The sequence below is a fragment of the Camponotus vicinus genome, unplaced genomic scaffold (assembly GCF_025532165.1).
Source record: "Camponotus vicinus isolate PSW18456_S1 unplaced genomic scaffold, iyCamVici1.0 SCAF_8, whole genome shotgun sequence".
Classification (NCBI taxonomy): Eukaryota; Metazoa; Arthropoda; class Insecta; order Hymenoptera; family Formicidae; genus Camponotus; species Camponotus vicinus.
Window position 1 is genome coordinate 14,724,081 of NW_028141980.1, and position 20,546 is coordinate 14,744,626.

General features: G+C 39.3%; 2 protein-coding genes across 7 annotated transcripts; one reads left to right on the forward strand and one right to left on the reverse strand.

Annotated features, from left to right (window-relative positions):
* Positions 1-127: 127 nt before the first annotated feature.
* Positions 128-7,606, forward strand: LOC145975632 (maternal embryonic leucine zipper kinase). Of its 6 annotated transcripts, none has more exons than XR_014440027.1 (14): positions 128-415; positions 582-732; positions 819-928; positions 1,027-1,180; positions 1,263-1,369; positions 1,431-1,598; positions 1,682-1,873; positions 1,961-2,177; positions 2,793-2,862; positions 2,951-3,101; positions 3,189-3,292; positions 3,365-3,639; positions 4,250-4,968; positions 6,635-7,606. XR_014440027.1 is itself a non-coding variant. In XM_083106248.1 (13 exons), the coding sequence occupies exons 1-12, from the start codon at positions 272-274 to the stop codon at positions 3,636-3,638; spliced, it is 1,842 nt and encodes a 613-aa protein (XP_082962374.1). In that variant the 5' UTR covers positions 128-271; the 3' UTR covers position 3,639; positions 6,635-6,839. The 6 variants fall into 6 exon arrangements, 4 of the variants coding, with proteins under 4 accessions (XP_082962374.1, XP_082962373.1, XP_082962375.1 ...); XR_014440028.1 differs by lacking the exon at positions 6,635-7,606 and adding an exon at positions 6,048-6,283; XM_083106248.1 differs by lacking the exon at positions 4,250-4,968 and having other exon boundaries at positions 6,635-6,839.
* Positions 7,607-19,274: 11,668 nt separating this feature from the next.
* Positions 19,275-20,546, reverse strand: LOC145975633 (uncharacterized). Its single transcript, XM_083106250.1, has 2 exons — positions 19,813-20,546; positions 19,275-19,681 (listed from the first exon to the last, which is right to left on the reverse strand). Exons 1-2 carry the CDS (start codon positions 20,075-20,077, stop codon positions 19,356-19,358), a joined length of 591 nt encoding a protein of 196 aa, XP_082962376.1. The 5' UTR covers positions 20,078-20,546; the 3' UTR covers positions 19,275-19,355.

The window sequence follows — 20,546 nt, forward strand, 5'->3', positions numbered from 1 at the left end:
TAGTTCATGTTCACATTTTTAATGTCCGCAGAGGGAGTATCGCTTCCAGGGATCACCTAAAAGCGGGCCATGACATCTCTCAGTTTTCTCTCTGTATGTTGCATCACTGATAACCGGCGCCGCCAGCAATGGGAGATCGCCATTGGCTGCGGAAAGTTGTTTACGGCAGTTCAAAAAAGTTGGTGTATGCGGTCGGTTACATTGTTGAAAGGCGAGACCCGGATATATTTTTAATATTTATGATCCGTCTTTCACGTGGCCGGGCTTCAGGATGGTGCGATACGCCGCTCTTAAAGGATTGTACGATCTGGAGAAAACGATCGGTAGCGGCGGTTTCGCCAAAGTCAAATTGGCAACTCATGTCGCTACCGGTGAGAAAGTTGCCATCAAGATTATGGAGAAGACGACGTTGGGCGTAAGTCGAAGATTATAAATATCAAAATTATTTTCATTGTCTCCCCCTAAAGAATGCTGTCAAAATTTTATGACAATTTTCTTCTCTAACTGTGTCAAGTATCTACAAAATTCTTCATCTCTTTTGTTTATCAAGATACAATCTCACCCTACAATATTTATTTCAGGAAGATTTACCAAGAGTGAAGCTTGAAGTGGAGGCACTCAAGACACTGTTGCATCAACATATCTGTAGATTGTATCAAGTGATAGAGACAGAGAATCATTATTTTATGGTATTAGAATATTGTTCTGGTGGAGAACTATTTGATCATATAGGTAATATATATCTCTAAATATAATCTGGAGAATATTTTATTCTCATAAGAAAGTCTTAACAATATCGCAATATCTTTATGTTGCAGTTGAGAAAAACAGGTTGCCTGAAACTGAAGCTCGAAGGTTTTTTTGCCAGATAGTTTCTGCTGTTGCATATATGCACAATTTGGGATATGCTCATAGAGATTTAAAGCCTGTAAGCATATATATTTTCTGTCTCTTACAATAATTGTTATATGAATTACATTGCTTAGATGAATGAGTTAGATTTGTTAAATACATCTTTTTTAATAGGAGAATGTTTTATTGGATAAAGAAGAAAATTTAAAATTAATTGACTTTGGGCTATGCGCAAAACCCAAAATGGGAATGCAAGCACATTTATATACTTCTTGTGGTTCTCCTACTTATGCAGCACCAGAGCTCATAATGGGGAAGAAATATTTAGGTACATAAACTTTTAAAGTGTTCTTAACATACAAATTTTATTATTATTTAATACTTAATGTACAAAAATTTTTTTTGTGCAGGTTCAGAAGTAGACATTTGGAGCATGGGAGTTCTTCTTTATGCTTTATTATGTGGCTTTTTACCTTTTGATGACAACAGTTTAGAGAATTTATACAAAAAGATACTTGTAAGTTATTCAATTGTCATTTATATATTATAGCACAAGTAAATAAATTGTATTATTCTAGAGTGGCAAATATGAGGAACCATACTGGCTTTCTAATGATAGTAAAGCACTAATTAAATCAATGCTACAAGTTGATCCAATAAAGAGAATTACTATTCATGAATTATGTCATCATCCATGGGTTACATCAAATTCTTTGAAGCCTGTAGTATTTATTCATAGAACAAAAGTAAGAGCTTTTTCAGAGTAGAAAAATTGATTTCATAAATAGATATAAATATTTTATAAGTTTTTTATTTTGTTTAAATATAGTTTGAAAAAGATGATGAAGTATTGAGCACTATGTCTGCTATTTGTGGTGAGAGTAATACAGACATATGGAAGAAACTTATGCGGAGTGATAGGACTGATTATAGAACAGCTACATATCTATTGTTGCTTGATAGAAAATTACGTGGACTTTCATTAAAAATAGCAACAAAATCTCATCTTAAGCCAGAAATGGTATGTTTCTTTTCAATGGTATTTTTCTCTAATGGTATTTTTCTTTATGAAATTGATATATTAAATTGATATTTTATTTTTGTATAGAATGGTACCAGTTTTCCACAACGCGAAGCAGTAATCAACAATTTTATAACCAAACTCGATCATTCTCCAAGAAGTAAAATAAATAATAAGCTATCTCCGGTGATTGATGTCACTTATAATCTTCTGCCCCAAAAAAGTGATGAAAATAACTTCACAGCACCATGTATACCAGCACGAAAAAGATTACGAAGCAGAGAACCTGATGATATATCACCCAGTAAGTATTTCATCGTCATCCTCCAATCGTTACATTTCATTGTAACATCTTAATTTTTAGTAGCATGTTTTTTTTATCAAGAAATAGATTCAAATTTTTAATGAATTTGATTATGACTTTGATTTGTTTAATCTTTAAAGACATTTTTTTGCGTATTTCTTTAATGCATCAATTTTAAACTATTATTTAAAGTATGTATATTTTACATACAATAAACATTTATCGAATGTATTGCAGCCGCAATTAGTCTCCTAGTGCGTTTTCTAAAGTTTTACTTCTAATTGGGTGATGCTAGCACACACCACCTAATTAAAACTTTAATGAAAGTTTTCGACCGTCATAAATTACAGTAGTCGCGCGAAAAGCAGATAATTACCTCGAAAAGAGGAACGACTTGCTAATAAACGCAATTTAAACTTAAGAATCCCACCTCTTCTTGAAAACTTCTTAGAAGATACAGCATCCCTCAAGCACTACTATATTTAAATCCTTACTATTCGAAAGTATATTAAACTTCTATACATAGTATAATCTTATATATATTCATTTATATCCTTTGTCAATAATACTGAAATTTTGTGTTTATGATTTCGAATACTTATAATTTTATCATAGTTCCAGCAAAAAGACCGCCCGAAAATAAATCAGTTACTACTCCTACACAATGTTTAACACCAGATTCCAGGTAAGAAAAATTTGTGAATTAATGATATATAGGAATAATGTAATATATAGATATATAATATCTGAAATATAATAATGTTTGTTTTTAGAACTTCACAAACATCTACACCCGGGAGTGCAAGAAAAGTTATAATGGGATTAGAACGAGGATTGAATCGAGTGAGATATGTTCTCACACCAAAGAGACGAGTGAAGAATGAAAATATAGATCCCGAGGAACCAAATGTACTGTCAGGAAAGGTATACTAACAGTAATAAATTTATAAAAATATTGTCAAAAGAAATCGTTTTATCGTGAATGATGGTAAATGTTTTTTCGTTTCAAAGGGATTATCTAACGTGTCCGCGACATGCAGCGGTTGTCCAAAGCATGTCCTCTCGAAATTGCGAAGAGCACTTCGACGAAAGGGTATAATGTGTCGTCAGAAAGGGTAATTCTAAATTTTTTTTAATACTTGATACATTTTCTACATAGTTGTGTTATCAAAAATTATGTATTGTAGATTTATTCTACAAGGAGAGACTGAGGAGTCCTTTTCGGAAGATAAGAAAGATTCGTCCAAGTCAGTCTCCTCTCAAAATTCCTGTTCCTTTGAACTTGAAGTCTGCCTTTTGGAGATAGGTCCAGATGGGAAACGATTAGTTGGTATTCGCCGAAAAAGACTAAAAGGTGATGCGTGGGTCTATAAACGCGTCTGTGAAGAAATTCTTGCTCTCACAACAGAGGACATTTCTACAGATCCGGAAGATTCCTTCGAGTCCAAATGTCCTATTTGAGGTAGCTCTCATATATATTATTTATAGCATAGATTTCTCGATACGTGCGTTCTGAATAATATGATAATGAGGGACACTTCCACGTGCCTTGATTTCTTAATATATGATACAAGATTTATGCTTTATTGTAAAAGAGAGACTGGGTGGGAGAATATATATGTGCAACGCATAGTGTATAAGCCTTTAAAAAATATGCAATTCCTAAGTGTATTTACATGTTCAATGTGTAATTATTGTGAAGAGAGATTATTTGATATAATATAACATTTATTTTCTAGACTTAAAAAATATATGACTAAAAAAATACAACAGATCTATAAAGATCTATAAAAAATATTCCCAAAATGCGGGTTATAATCGTATAAGCGAAATAATAATGTATTTATGCGATATCATAATTTAATAAATTTATATATTATATCCTTCTCAAATATATATTTTTTATTGTTTATATATAAATGGAAATAGAATATATTAAAATATATAAAATAAAAATGTGGAATACATATATATTAATATAATTCCATTATTATAATAAAAATGCATTGTATGATTTCTCGATAATCTTTATATCGAGAAGGAATAATTATTGAATTTTTTATTCCACGCAGGACGGCGATACCGATACTAAGAATGTTTCGACTGAAGCGACTATTCCACGTACAGCACAAAGAAATTTCTTGCGCGCATTTTAGAGCACTTTGAGCCCTTTCTGTCCAGAATATGTAAAGCTCAATTTCGCGTTTATACCACAAATATAAAGTATCGCGGCCCGTTTGAAGCGATCCGCCACGGCCTGCCGATACATAGGGCTATATAGACAGGCGAGGATATAAAATCACCACAAATCGATCAGCATAAAATGGAGTAGCGGCGCGTATACATCTTTGTTTTCGCTTTATGGGAGAGAGGATGAGAAAAAGAGAGAGACCGACCCTTTATATCTGCCTCTCGTTCGAATAATCGTCGGATCTTCCCTTTCTCGTGCACTCAAACCCATATCCACAGCCATCGTTTTTTCCCCTCACCGATTCGGTACCGGCGCGAGACAAAGCCCGGTTGCTGGCGGCCCACGGTCTTGCAATTGTTGTACTCGCGGCGAAAAAGAGAAAAGACGATACGAGAAGACGATTGCCCGCAAAATTGCTGTACGACGACGCGAAGCATCGTCTATGGAGTATCTTTCGAAAGTTTCTGCGAAAACTGGATATGGAATATTGGAAGAGAAAAAGAGCGAGTGCGTTCGAAAGGAATGTAAATATTCATAAAGAAGAAGAAAGACTTAAAACTTCTCGCGTGAAATCATAGGGGATAATCATACTTCGAGGTGGTAAGCCGCAACGATTAATTATAAACGTTTAAAATTAATTCGAGGCCACAGAAACCAACGAGAGAGTTGCGTAATGAAGTTACTCTACGCGCGTGATATATGTAAGCCTCTAAGTTGACGGGGTATAAATTACAATTAACTGCGCACGCACGTGCACGTTGCGATCTTCGATTCATCATTGCCGTTAAGCCGAAAGGACTGAAGCGAAGTATAAGAGTATATATATGGATGTCTAATTAATTTACATATATTCGTTTAAAATAATTCTATATTACGTCTATGTACAATCTGTGTGTGTATTCGACATTTGTAGATTGTATTGCATGACATAATTTGCTATATTAATTTATCTTAAGTTTGTTTTTGAGAATATCTCATTTTTTAAATCGTTTTATTCGATTTCTTATTGGGAGATTTGTGTACAAGAGATATTGTAAATAAAAATAAGACATTGATAAATCGAGGAGATGCAATATGTAAAAAGTATTCATAAGAAAGTATTCTGGGAGAGACATGATTCTTATTTTCTTTAAATCTTTCTTTGATTCTTCATTTTTACGTAAGAGATTATAAATAAAAATAATATAGCGATGAATATAGCAATCAAATATCAAAATAATAATTAAGCGGGTACAACGCGTAAAAAGTATTCTAGAAAACAATAAAAACTATTGGAATAAATTATGGGAGACATAATTTTTTTTTAAATCTTTATTCAATGTCTCACCTCATTGGAAGGTACTTTTGCATAAAAGACATTGTAAAGAAAAATAAGATTATCAGTATAAATGAGCGGATGTACGCGTGAAAAGTGTTCTAAAAATAATTAATATAAAAACTATTGAAATAAATTATGGAGACATAATTCTCATTTTTTTTCTCTATTCAAATTTCTATTCGATATTTTACTGGAAGGCACTTTTGCACAAGAAATATTGTAAAGAAAAATAAGATATCGATAAACGAGCGGATGCAACGCGTAAAAAGTGTTCTGAAAAACGATAAGAACCATTGGAGTAAATTAATTAGGGGGGACATAATTAATTTAAGCGTCAAATCAATTTTGCCGCGCGCGAAAGATGGCGCTGTAGAACCGAGGACAAACTTCACATAGTACCGTCTCGTTCCCGCCAACGTGTATCGACATGTCCGACACCGGTTCATACTAATTATCGTCTGGCCGGCGGCTAATTAAGGATTGGGGCAATGAGGCACGGCGATACAGTTTCCGCGATAATGATTATCTGCGACGGTAATTGAACAAGCGGCGCTAGAGAAGCGAAGGAAGGAAGAGACGCGCGAGCAAAAGAGATAAATCGCGTCGAACTAAAGACACGTAAGACAATCTCTGCGCTTCTCATTTCTTCTATTTCTTCACAATATTTAAATCCTCTAACAATTTTTATCAATTGAATTGAATTAAGTCTGAATTATAAATAATCAATTATCGCCTATCGAGGAGATTAAAATCATAAAATCACCCCATACAACAGAATATTGCAGCAATATTATTAATATTGTTGTAGCATTACAACAACATTACAATATTACCGAATATTGCTGCAATATTCGGTGATGTATGAGACGATATCACGATTTTACAGGAAAACATTTCTCTCTCTAGAAAATTTTCTAACAATTCTCTAACAATTTTGTTTATACGTAGGAAGAAAGAAAGGCGCGCTCCTCGCCGACAAAGACGGGAAGAAAAAGCGGCGACGGTGGAACCGAGAAAGAGGGAAGTCCTTATACCGACTTCGAGTGCTTGGAGTCAGGCGAGTTTGCGAGCGCAAAACGTGTTACCAAGTGGTAAGTGTAGGAACATGTACAAGGCGATATACATACACACGCGCACGAGGAAGAAGAAGAGGAGGTAAGGGTGGCACGCGCGGCCCGCTTCTATCGCTTCCGGGCATCAGCGTGCTCGCGAGCCGCGGCTAATTGCTCTTTAATGCAAGCGAGCGAGCGGGTTGCTTTTCTTGGACGTATGTCGAGGAAGAGCCGACGTTGTTAACGACGAGAACGTCACGTTAGTATACAATAATTTCGCTTGGGGTGTCGCGATATGTATCACGGTAGGATCACCAAATGTGTTTCGAGAAATTTTTGGAGAAACCGTGAATCAGAATTAAATTATTAATTAAACTCGTCTCGCATCTCCTCCTTCGTCTTTTAACGTTAGAAAATTCCTGGAGCGTTTCTTTGCACAGCGAAACGATATAATCGTGGCATTGCGGGTGAAAGTAAACATAGTTTCTTCTAGTTTCCTCGAGAGTAATTGTGTTTTCTTGACAAGCGCGATTTCTTTGGAGTCACGTGCGATTTCAGATTTAGCGATTTCTTTCTCGAGTAATCAGTAACCGCGTATCGTTATGTAGTTTGCACGGAAGGAAGACGGGAAGCGCTAATCATCCGGTTTGCCTATCTCTATTTTTTTCTTTTCTTCTTTCTTTCGAAATCGGTCTCAATGTTTATTCGTGAGAGGAAAGGGCGCGTTGTCGGTGAAAATAAAGGGCAGAAAGCCCCGGATTCGTCGAGGCATGACCGGCGCGTCCACCAGAAGCTCATACATATGTACGCGGCTCGAACCGGACAGTGGCGAGAAACCCTCCTCCTCCCCCTCTTCTTCCTCCCCTTCTATCCCTGGGAGAGACCCAGTAGGGAGGTCCCTCCGGAAAAATGAATATGCAGCGTCGCACGGGAGGATATTATTTTATAAAATTTACTATCTCGTGCCCGCGCATTATCCACCCTCGTCCGCGGCCAACTCGCCGCAAGTTTTCCGCGCTAAACCACAGACCTAGTCGCGAGATAAAATATTTCTCAAAGTGAGCAAAAACTTTCTATTCATAAATAGATATTTCTATCTGAAAAAGAACGGATTTTTTTTCCATTCCAGAATTTTTTTGAAAATTATTCAAATCTTGATGCATATATGAATTCTATACAGATTTAATATACAGATATAATAATACATTCTATATTAAAATATTTTTTAAAATATTAAATAAAAATATATATATTTTTTATATAAAATATATACTTTAAAATAGGATATGAAATATCCTATGAAAAAGGAATTCTTAGCGCTATTTTGACTGTGCACATCTACTTTTATAAACTTATTTTGATGATTTTTACGTTCTTATAATTTGTACGTTACATTTTCCCTTTTCACCCTACCTGTCCCTCAAGGCCTCTTTCCCCCTTTTCTTTGAGGGATGCCCTCAATCAAGATCTAATTATAGCGTCGACTCGCGAGCGTAACCGCTGGTGTTTTTTCAAGTTTGCTGCTATAAAACAACGCTTCTATAAAATTGTAGCCCCCTATCGTCGTAGAGGAAACGAAACATTAAATCGGCTCCGGTCGACGGGGGCGGGCTTGTTTCGGTGGGTGCGTCTGAGATTTCCTGTGTGGACTGTGGATGCTAGGAAAAGGATGGCTTCCTACGTAAAGGGTGCGTCCTCGTGTGCGTCCTCGCCGCGTGCTCGATTTATATACGCAACAGGGGGAACGGGACCCGTGTGTCTTTACTGTATAAATATAAATATAGGTCGATTCTATTTCCATGATCCTTCGTGAGTTTCTTCTTTTGCCTTTTTTATTTTTTTATTTTTTTAGAAATGTCAGCACGATAATATAATGTATTTCTATAATGGGAATACGCATAGACATTCGTATATTTATTCGCTAGATACCTCATTCTCTATTGTGTAAACCGTGTAACACACGACGGGATATACTATTCCTTCTATTCGTCGCGCACGAATCGCATTTTTGCGCGCGCTCTTCCCTTTTCGCCCCAATATCGCGATATCTAAACAACTTTATCATTAATGCAGCAGTAGCGCCGCATTACTAGGAATTTGTATATAATGGTGCTATGTGTTACGTATGTGATATATGTCGGACTTGCCGACACATAACGGCGATATCATAAGATACGAACCAATAGAGCCGCGATTGTATGGAAATATGTATCTATGAATGAAGACACTTTCATTTATGAAACCAGATACTTATGTACCGGACACGGGCGTTGTAACATCCTGCTATTATGTGTCCTTACCTACCTATTCGTTCTTTCCTTCTCTTTCTTTCTCTTGTTTTTTTTCTCTCCCTTCGTCCTCTCATTCTGGCTTTCGCCAGAGCCCACTTTTAGTGCTCACCGTTCGTATTAGGCATTATAGACATTGCGCTATCGTATCGATGCGTAAAATCCCGCGAATAATATGCATCTTTTTTCGCCGTTTTTCATGATAAACGCAATATCGCAATCTTCCAAATCGCGTAACTCCTATCTTGACAATATTTGCGTAGTCTATGTCGGAGATTCTTATAATTAGCACTGATATTGCCGCAAATATTTGATCTTGACTTTAACATTCTTTCTTGTGTGCCTGACGCTGCGAGTAGACACGACGGAAACAACGTACAACCCTTTCGTGGAGAAGACGGACGAAAAGAGAAAAAGAAAGAGAGAAAGAGAAAGAGAGAGGTCGGCTAAGCAGATAGCAGAAGGGAAAGGAGAGAACGAGGCTGAATGCGCCGACTGTGACGCTTTCCGGTCAGGTGCCGCCCTGACGATTCTTCTCCTTCCAATTTCCACGTCGAGATCCGCTCGCTCATTCACTTGCTCTTGCCCTCCCTGTTTTGCACTCCCTCGTCCTTCGTTCGCCATGTCCGAGAAAAACCGGCGGGAAAAAGGCAGGAAACGGATTGTTTCCGAATGTAGATCAGCAGGATTTCTTCTGAGGGTGCGTCACGAATAGCAGGAAATAACGATATCGGTATCTCTTTTTCTCTCGTGCAAAAAAACGCGAGATGAAAACGCTCGAATATAAAAGACGTCACTTGCGATATAATTACGTCACATTTTAGATTCTCGATTGACGTCACCGTCAGCAATTCGCCGTTTTTATTTCGCTGGTCAGCGAGATGATATCTGATTTTTTAATATCGGGATAAAGACAGTAGTCTCAGCGCTTCTTTTCTGTTTACTACATTATTACTCCGCGGCAGGTAATTATCACGCTGCCTCGGGAGGCCATTGTCACAATGGACGTCCGGAGTTTCCCTACGATTATCGTACCGAAAATCTCTTCGTGGTCGAGCTCCTCATCGACTTCCTGCCGGCGATGGACGATGATTATTTGTCGCAACGGCACGGTAGAAAACCGCGTATAAAAGTGATACGGCAACCCGATCTCTTCCATTGTCTACTATATATTTCAAGCCCGTGTCGAAAAAATAATGACTAAATAATGACTCTTGCGTCGTAATAAACATGTCCTTTATTAAAGTTCGAAAAAATATCTAAAAAAGCTAGAGAATTTATTAACGATTTGGCTAAAGAGACGCGGTACAATCAACAACAATCGCGTTAAATCGATCATCGTTGGGAGATGACTCCATTTATATTTTTATGCTCCTACATCGCGGGGGAATGCACTTTTGCCATTCGCTATTGTTACTGTCAAGGTGTGATGTATAATCTGTTCTCTCCATCTAAATTCTCTTTGAACCAATGCAGAATGTCTCCGCATCGTAATTACGATCGCAGATATTATTTCGTTCGAATTCTAAGGAAGTAATTTCCTCGTTATATTAAATGAAAGCACAGCTAGCACTCTGCACATTAGTATAAAAATAACTTCCATTTCACAATATCATCATCGAGTCATCGTCAACATCCATGATACAATCGACTTTGGTATATCGTTAATTAATCCCGCGCTAAAATTGCGTCGCGATCGCGGTTTCCTGTTTGTTATAGCGTCATCGTTTTTAATTCTAGAGGGAACTGGCATGAACAATATGTGCCATGAGATGTAATTTTACGTTGCCTATTGCACAGATCTCTCGATCGTTCCAAAATCTAACGTCTCAGAATTGAAGATTGAATTTGCCTTATTCCAAAGTTACTACTTAAGCTTCTGATGGGCGCATTTTTTTTAGAATAGAGTAGGTTCGCTAATAGAAATAAATCAAAATTTATTTTTATTATATAATATATTTATTATATTATTTTTATTATATAAATATATACATATATCTGTATTATATTTAAAAAAATAAATTTTCATTTATTCCAATTAGCGATTCATCAAATAATATATGCATATATTTTTGCATATTTGATGTTGTGCCTACGGTCGATTTGAAGATATTCCTCTCTCGATACTACTTTAATTATATAATTATAATTATAGTTATTTAAATAAAAATAGAATGTCATATAAAATTTTCACGATAATGCGAAAAGCAAAATTAGAAGAGCACTCAACTTGTCTCTTTTCTATGATTTTTTTTAAGACAGCAGTCTCGGAGAATTTTACTCCATTCTACGTAGAATTAATCAATTCGATTCCTTCCTCACATTATGCGTTGAATACCGTTCTCTCCGCGTTATCATCATCGCAAGCGCGATAATCTGCGCCACGCGCGATCTCGGGCCACGGTAGAGTTTCTCTCCGCGATTATCCTACCGAAAAATCTCTCGCGCTCCTCCCCTCCTCTCCTCACCTCACCCTCACCCGCGGTGCGCACATCGGGGTACGGGGCCGGCTCGGTCGTCGTCGACTTCCTGTACCCGCCGGTGGACAATGACCAGCACTTGCCGCAATGGCCAGAGAGCGGTGTGGTAGAGACGCGCTCCTAATATCTGTTCGGCCGATCTAGTTCGCGGAAGCCGCCGTTATTGTAGCACGGCGTGTGCGCGTGCTTGCGTGTATGTATATCTATGTATGTGTGCCTCGCACGCGCGCACAATCGCATCGCGGATTCTACTGGGTGTACCAGGAAACGATCATCACGCGATTTCAACATTTCGCAATTTGCTGGCAAGCACGGCTCAGATATACGTCGTTGCGATTCGCGGCGGAGAATTTGAGAAAAGGGGAGAGATAAAATGACACGAAATCACGGGCACATCATCCCCTATTCGCGTTCGAGATCGCGCGGAATTTATACACCCCGTATGAGCCACACCGACTGGCGTCAGGTACGCGTACGCACGTACGCGTATCGGCGGGGACCCGCGGCGTGTGCGTGCGTCGGCGGAACGAAGAGTAAAAAAAAAAAAAGAGAGAGAGAAGGTGAAGGAGGAGGAGGACGGGAGGAGGAACACCTCCGGAGAGCCTCTTTGGAAGGAGGATATGATGGCTCGTGGCGTTATGCTCCGCGAGCTGTTATGCTCCTCGGGCACCACCGGACCATAAGCGAGGCTACTTCGCTCCGGCGCAACAGCCGCCACGTTTCTCGTTATATCAACGCATCGGCGTCGGCCAAATAAAGTTCGCGCGCGAGAACGGCTTTTTACGGCACGCGCTCGCGCGTCGCCGAGAAATGCGCGAGTGGGATGTTGAAATCTTTTTATCCAACGCCATTCTCTTCCTCTCCTTATTGTTAGAATACCATGTTAATTAAAAAATATTTGTCTCTCCAGCTCGATTTAAAATTCGCGATTCTGTCAATCAAATTTAATAATAAATTCAATAAATTTAATAAATAAATAATTGCGATATATTAATATCCCAAGGAAGAGTAATGTGGAATTTTTGAAATAAAAAGAAAGTTTTGAGAGAGTATTTTCTCTCGTACGCAGAGTTATATGATTAATTGTAAATATGTAACGATCGTGAACGAGATGTTGCAACCGTAGAAAGAAAAAAAGAATTGTACTCTTTCCATTGTTAGGCATGCAATCATGAATGTGTCGTTATCATGCGTTGTATATACATATGTACGTGTCGCAACGTCGAGTGTGACGTTCATCGGATTTCTCGACGCCGCCTTCACCGGATGCAGACGCCAATGCATCTAGGCACGAGCCATTCGAGACTGCATGTGCCGCCGAGTGATCGCCGATAAATCACATCTTTTTTTTTCTACAATTTTATAATCTACTACCGCGGTAGCTCCGACGAATTCCCCGCACTCATTATGGGCGCATGTATGCGTGTGACAACGTGCTGCGAGTCGATCATCGGAGTTTTCCACCCACTCCTTCGAACCTTCTTCCTAACCCTTAGTTAATATAAAGAACGGATTCTCCATTTTAGCGACAATATTTGACATAGAAATCTATTATTTATTATATATTATATATTCTGTGTGTCATTTTAATATCTAAATTTCAATTCTTTGTTTCAACCATAGATCAGATAAAGGTTTGATTGAAATTTTGAAAATTTTAAATATTCTCTATATTAATCAGTACGTCGGTTTTGCTCCCGTGATTACTTTCGGGCCCGTTTTCTCGTCTTCCTCGAGGGAGACCCCGCGAGCTCGTCGCCGTCACGCTACGCGTAACTCCTGGCGAAGCCGGACGCCAATGGATCTAGGCACGAGCCACGAGTCTGCGTCGAATATGCCTCGCAGTCTCTGACCCGCAGTTCCTCTCGGGGGCTACGGCTCTTCCGAGGAGAAGAAGGAGGGCCCCGAAGAAGGCGGCGGCGGAGGCGGCGGAAGAAGGAACGTTCGAGAGGGTTGGCGACGACGAAGGGGGGAGGTTAGTAGTGTTCAGCATGCGTAAGGAGCTGCGAGGCATTATGCTCGGGGGGCCCTCGCGAGGCTGGGCTTGAAACGAGCGAATAAGAAAGTAGTTAAAGTCCCGGAGGCGAGGGCGACGGAAGAAAGAAGGAGGCAGGGGGGACGGGGGGGAGAGAGAGAGAAAAAGGGGGTCCGCGCCTGCCACGCGCTACCTTCTCTCTCTCGCTCTCCTTCGCCTTCGCTTCCTCCTCCTCCTCCCCCGCTCTAACTCCTTTGTCTCCCTCGATCCATCTCCCTCTTTCGTTTCCCCTTCTCCCCTCTCCCACCCTCACCTTCGGGGGGCGATCATCTTCCGTGCCGCAATATGTAACAACGACTCGTCACACTCTGCTTGCCGGCGCACAAGATAATTGCCCTCATTATAGTTATTTAAAAAGCGCACCGCGTGCGCGAACGCGCGCCGCCGACGCGATCGGAGCCGCCGATATAAAGATGCTGCCGTGCGCGAATTAATCGTGTGAGGGGGGCGGAGGAAGTGTTAGCGGGAAGAGAAAAAAAAAATGCAAGCGACCGCGGCAACACACGTTGATTTCTGTCGCCGCGGACAGGTTGTTCTGCTTCGGGTACCCCGAGCACTTGGTACGCAACGAGCTGGACCGGAAAGACACGCGAAAGATAAGAATACGAAAATCGTGATTTAAGTATAACGGGTCAATCCACTCGCGTTTAAGTCCACTTTGCGTGGTTTCTCCCTTGGTTTCTCTGCGCGAAGAGAACGAGATGCGGAGGAAATTATTTTCATCGATTGCGTCATGTTTCTACGTCGAATCTCCGTAATTTCGCGTAAGATAACGAGGAAAGAACGCATTTTTCTAAGGAATATTAAATAATACGCTCATTCCGATTTACATAATGGATGAATATAGCGAGTCGGGATGAAATGTGCCGTTTTTACCGCGTACCGTGCTCTACGAGCGGTCGCGACGTCATTTTTTAACGAAGAACCGAAGGAGATGGGCACACGCTCTTAATTTTCTGGTCTGGTTGAGATGATGGTGTTGCAACGTTGCTATTTCAGATACAAAGCGCCGGAATGCGCGTTTATTAGCAGTCGCGGACTTTAATGCGCAGCAACGGCGAATTATCGGGTGTGCTGTATTTGTATAGCAAGTACCGTTTTAAGTAACGGTGAATATGCGAGAGAAAAAAAAGTTAGGGTGATAATTAAGACACCATTGCGACCGTTTCCTACCGAATGCCAGATTAATTCTAAAAAAATTGGCTAAATAAAAAAAAATGAAAAATCAAGATTATTATAATAAATATTAAAACACATGTGAGAAAGAGACATATTAGAAAGAATAATTTTGACAAAGATACAAGTATCTCGTATATATTTTGTGACTTATAAAGTTGTAAAAAAGAATTACCGTGCATATATATTGCAATGCAATAATATACGTTACTTTGTATAGAAAAATTTCTAGAATTTAATTAGAATTTAGTTAGATTTTCCAAAAGAATTATATTTTTCAACTGGAAAACTTATAGATTTTTTAGAAGTGTGATCTTGATTTTTTTATTTTTCTTAAAACGCGATTTTAGGAGAGAAACCTTAAACAAATCCCATTTGCTTTTTTCAAATGATCGTGATATAATATATCTATTTATGACAAATTTTATTTTTGGAACCTGTGTCTGGGAAAATCTTGGAAAATTTATGTACGAGACGATGCAAGATGTGTAACCGACGAGTAATGGCGATGTCGAATTAAAACGAGCGCAATTAAATCCAATTATTTTTTTAATCTTTCTGTCACAAGTCAACGCAAACAGCACGTCCGTTTCAACAAATTTTTATATTTGTTCGCGCGTGGTTGCGTATCTTGCTATCACGAGTGCGCCAGAAACCGAAACCGGTAGCTTGCACTCGCGATTATATCTTTTTGTCAAAATTTTGTCTGCTTGACAACTATTCGACGCTTTCACGCGCTTAAATGCGCAATTTTTTTTGATGCGCACGAATTCTGTTCTGTGCCATTGCCTAACATTTAATAATCGCCTCCTGATCAATTCGTTTTATCACCATTGAAATATTAAACGAATCTCTCATCCACAATAAATATCAGTGAATTTAATTTGAAATGAAGCATCAATGTAATATCTAACATTTAATTTTTTTAACGCATTTGATTTTCATTCGTACGTAAACTCTAAAGTTAAAAGTTGTATTTTCTCTCGCGCGACAAAAGCGCGAATCGTTGCGAATCATTGCAAATGGATAATGCGCCGCGCATCTTGTATTCGTACTCGGCAAAATCGTGAGGACGATGTTGTCCGATAAACATTTCGCAAGATACAAAGCGATTGTACTGGAGATACTACGTGGAACGTGGAAGCCGCGTGCGGAGAATACATCTGTGCCGAGGCCATTTTTTGATGATCTAAAATCGCGTTAGATTACGGTGGATCACTTTAATCAAGTCCTATCATCGTGGGAATTTTTCCATCATTTTCATTCTCTTATATAAGACTATATAAGATAAATTTAGAAACATCTCGACATACTAATATCAAAATAATAATTCCGGATTGATTGGTTAATATTTTTATGTTTCATAAATTTAAATCAATTTTCCTTTTTTTAATTTCTTATATAAAAAAGAAGAATTACATAAAGCAAGTATTTAAAAGTCAATTTATTTAATATTCATGTGAAAGTGTATAAATTGCTCTTGTTATATTAAGGAAAATTTGAATACTCAGAGGAAGAAAAGTCAGACATTTTGTTATGAATATTTAAGTAATATTCTTTTTAAAAATATAACTCTTGGAATAAATATAATTTTTTCGCAGATAAAATTCAGTGTTTCCTCCATGCATAGAAATTGTTACACCACTTTCTTAAAATCAATCTAACATTTAACATTCTGTACAACATTGTACCTTCTTTATTTGCACATTATTATAATAAAAATATCTCTTATAATAGTTATTAGTATATTTAAAATTTTAGTTTTAAAAATATTAAATTATAAAAGTATTAAAAGTTTTCATATATCAATATATTTTTAAATTGTTATTTTTCAGACGATAACATATTAATATATGAAATTTGAATATTAAATATACGGAATTTGGAATTGATAAGAAGTAGCTTAGAAATAGTATTATTCTTATCATTTCTGTTAAAAAATCATATGTTATATATTTATTATTAAGTCGATAATTTGAATATCGAATTTTGACTTCTCTTTACATTAGCCGAAAAGGGTGTAGATGCTGGGATATTGCGTAGCAATATCCCTCTGTTAAACAATCCCTGTTATTTAATATACTTCTATTATTAAACTCTCGGAATCCGTAGTCGAGTTGATCCCCTAAAGCGCGCGCATTTGCATACACTTGAGCCGAAGCACATCCAGGAATCATCCGCAATCGTATAGGATACCAAGTTACCGTACGACGCGACTGCGGGGCACGCAGGTGGTGGATTTTCCGATCGATCCCCGCGCGATTTGTTCGGCGATGTCGGGGACTTCTCGCGCACGCGGGGCCGCGGGGGTCTCGGGGCCCCGTCAGTCGATTGTTCACGACGCGCAGCGCGTGCAGCAATGAAAGCTCGAGTAAAAGGCCTATAAGATAGACATAAATAAATAGGTGGTAGGTGTGGTCGGGTGAGGCCGCACACATGGCGTCGTGACCCGTCGGTCTCCGTTCGTGAGCCTCGGAGCCCCCGGGCTCAACTTGTGCCCCGCGGAATGTTGCTCCCGCCGCGCGCGAGCAAGCTCTTTCGGTGTCGCGGTTAAACTGCAGTTTCACGTACACTTGTTCCGTTTCCCGTCCCCCTCCCCCGCTCTCGCAAACTGCATTCCTCGCCCTCGTATTTATTAATACTTATGTTTATGCGAGAATCTTAGAAAACGGAGAACGTTTGATTTTCGATGGAGGAAAAATTCAAGATTTATAGGAAAAGAAACATGGAAACTGTTATAAGAGATAAAGGTATAAAATAATAAAATATTTTAAATTCTAATTATATTTATATTTAATTATTACTATAATCTAATTATATTCAATATTATTAATATTCTAATCATTTAAATTTCTCAAAATTAAAATGCGAAAGGTACCATTGTCTCTCCCCTACAGTTACATGGGATTTTACGAAGAAGTTTTTTCGGATATCTACGAAGCGTAACGAGGTCAGATTAGGGCTTCGTATAAACGACCAAGGGTTGATCCGGAAATTCAGGAGGCTACAGGCATGCGCGCCGTTCGTTTCATGACTTAACACGGTACTCGGCTTCGCTTTGCCGCAGTGCTTCGTCGGTTGAGGCTGTCGGTACACAATGCCGCATTGTTTCGTCGTAGCCTATCTAGTCGGTAGCGCACACAGGTTCGGCCTGTGTGCGCGCCGATGTTTATTATCCTCCTCTCTTCGCGCGCGCAACAATACAAAATATCATCCCCCGCGCGTTTTATTATCCGCGCTCCCTGCGAGAGTTCGTGGTCGAATCACTTTGCCGGGATAAAATCCGGGAGGCCGATACTCCGTCGTATTTTCAGGCGATGCACGAAGCAACGAGACTCGATAGCCGGCTTCGGGCTCTATAGAATAGATGTAGATAGATGTAGCATAAAGCTAGCAGAGTTACAATGCCGGACGATGGGCAAAGAATATATCGGTGTACATTACACAAGTAGAAAAGATATCGTTATAAAAGAAAACGGAAGAGAAAGGAACGGTCTAAATGTTACGCTGAATAAAAAAAGAGCGCGAATGCGAAGCGAGATATCGAGCGATTCGCATTTCTCGCACATTTCCCTACGTGTCCTACATGCGGAATCGAAAGAGGCCATGCGTCTACCTCTCGTACGAGTCAGGTTTCCACTTTCATGGATGGCTGCCGCCCGGACGGCGTCGCGATTTTATTTTCGTCGTCGGCAATGGCGACTCGTATATTTTGCGAACAATTAATACGTATATATTCTTTAGATGTAGAAAGTCTCCTTTCTGTCGAAAGCCTCGGACAAAGCGAAGAATCATTGCGATAGATGCGTAGACGGAGTTTCGTTGTGCTAAGACAGTGAAAGCCGCGATCTCTGATCAACCTTGGCACGATTAGATGCGAATCGAATTCTACGTCTCGAATAAGAAAGAAGAGACGCGCGAATCTCTTTTTTCTTTTTCTTTCAATCGAAAAGAGGAAGAGAGGGGGAGAGGAGGAGCGTAAGGTAGCTGCGTATTATACGATATCGGCGGGGGAGAGCTGCAGATAGCTTTCTTATTTCCATGAAAATTGCGTTCGGCGATTTCGACGACAATGCCATTCCGGTGTTTTAAATGCAAATCCATAAAAGGAAAAACCGTAGAGGCATTATAATTTATATTACTACATGTGGCAGCGCGGCGCTTCCGGCGAAAGAGCATAGGCGCAGTTCCGGTCAGCACGGGTCGGAGAGATCCTACATCGCCAGATTATGAGCCCACCGCCGCTTTTACAATGGATTCGTCCGCCTCTGAGTCGTACGTCAGCAGGAATAATTCTGACGTTTTACCGCCGCACCCGCTCTTCTTTTTGCCAGAGAAAAAATTATAAACGAAATTCGCGTGCCCATCGCGAGAAGAATAAAGTATTTCACATATTTTGTGTACGCAAGATATAATAATTCTCATCTTTACGTAGATATTTCCTAACGTTAACATAATTACGCAAGCCACGCATCTAATGGCGCAAGGAAATAAATGATGTGCGCATAGTTTGCATGATTAAATCACAACTATATTTATCATTCTCTACATCTATAACATTGATAGACAGGCAATAACTTGCAATAAACAGTGAAAGGAATCGAAAATATTTAGCTCGGCCGAAAAGCCCAAAGCTTATTATATCGGTTCTTCCAAGAATTGGCCGTTTTTGATGAAATCCACGATTGCCTGAACAGTGGTCTGAAAGCGCGCGAAATTCTCTCGACCGTCCACGAGCGACTTGGATTTATAAATGGCGCTCGTGTACGCCGAGGTCAATTCAGACACCAGCAGCTGCGCCCTTTTCGCGGCCGCCTCGATCGATCCTGCGGGCGTCTTTATCTCCTCCGCGGTCCTCACAATCTCCTCCTTAATGATCTCGATGAGCTTCGTGTCGTCCATCGCGTTCGATTCCCCGCTCGAGATCTTCCGCAGGATGTCCCGGATGGCCGCGACATTCGCGTCTTGCGAGCAAACAAAATAACAAGTCTCTTTAAAGAAGCTCGAGTATTCCTCGAGAATTAAAATCTTATTATATACTAATTAATATAATAATTTTGTAATTAATATAATGTCTGAATGAATTATCCTTCACCTGGGACTGGCGTGGACTCTTGCGTTTCTCTAATTATCCTTTGGGATTGCGAGCTGGCGCTCGCCAAGAGAACAATCGCGACAATCGCAAACTTCGCCATCTTCGGAAGACGCATCGAACAACAAACTGTCAATCGTTCGTCCGGTGGCTCTCTCTTTCTTTTTATACGAACGTATATTTCCACGAGGACGAGTGCCTCGAGTAGGGATGGCATTATGTAAAATGTAATTTGTGCCGTTCGCCGTCGTACGCGGTCGTTGACCATTATAAATGATCCTAATGAGTGTCATTAAAAAAAAGAAGACGCGCGAGAGAAAGTGGAGCGTCGCAAACGGTACGTTTCAAGAAAGTACATTGTTTTGTTTTGATTTCTACCTGTTGACACAACCGGAAGAAATTGGCTCGAGCAATTTAAACAGGCCTCTTTTTTCTCAAATTATTTGCGAGATGAATATCAATATCTGTATTAAAAGAGATATTAATTTCGACACGTTTCTCTAAGAAAATATATTTGTATCAAAATTAATAGAAACTATATAAGACGCCAATCTAATTTGATATTTGTATTTTTATTACACACACGACACACAGACACAAAGTCTCCAGGATATATTATGAATATTTCTAAATTCGCGATGAAAGACGAACGTCGCGATTTTACGATTCGAAGAAGCGGATCTCAACCGGAAGCGGCCGGATGTTTCTTGTCGGCGAATTGCGGGTCGCGAGGCGAG

Coding starts and splice junctions, on each gene's coding strand:
- LOC145975633 (XM_083106250.1), bottom strand. CDS start 20,077: ATGGTCAACGACCGCGTACGACGGCGAACGGCACAAATTACATTTTAC. Junction 19,682..19,812: donor AGAGTCCACGCCAGTCCCAG/GTGAAGGATAAT, acceptor TTTGCTCGCAAG/ACGCGAATGTCGCGGCCATC.
- LOC145975632 (XM_083106248.1), top strand. CDS start 272: ATGGTGCGATACGCCGCTCTTAAAGGATTGTACGATCTGGAGAAAACG. Junction 929..1,026: donor CTCATAGAGATTTAAAGCCT/GTAAGCATATAT, acceptor CTTTTTTAATAG/GAGAATGTTTTATTGGATAA. Junction 3,293..3,364: donor ATAATGTGTCGTCAGAAAGG/GTAATTCTAAAT, acceptor TATGTATTGTAG/ATTTATTCTACAAGGAGAGA.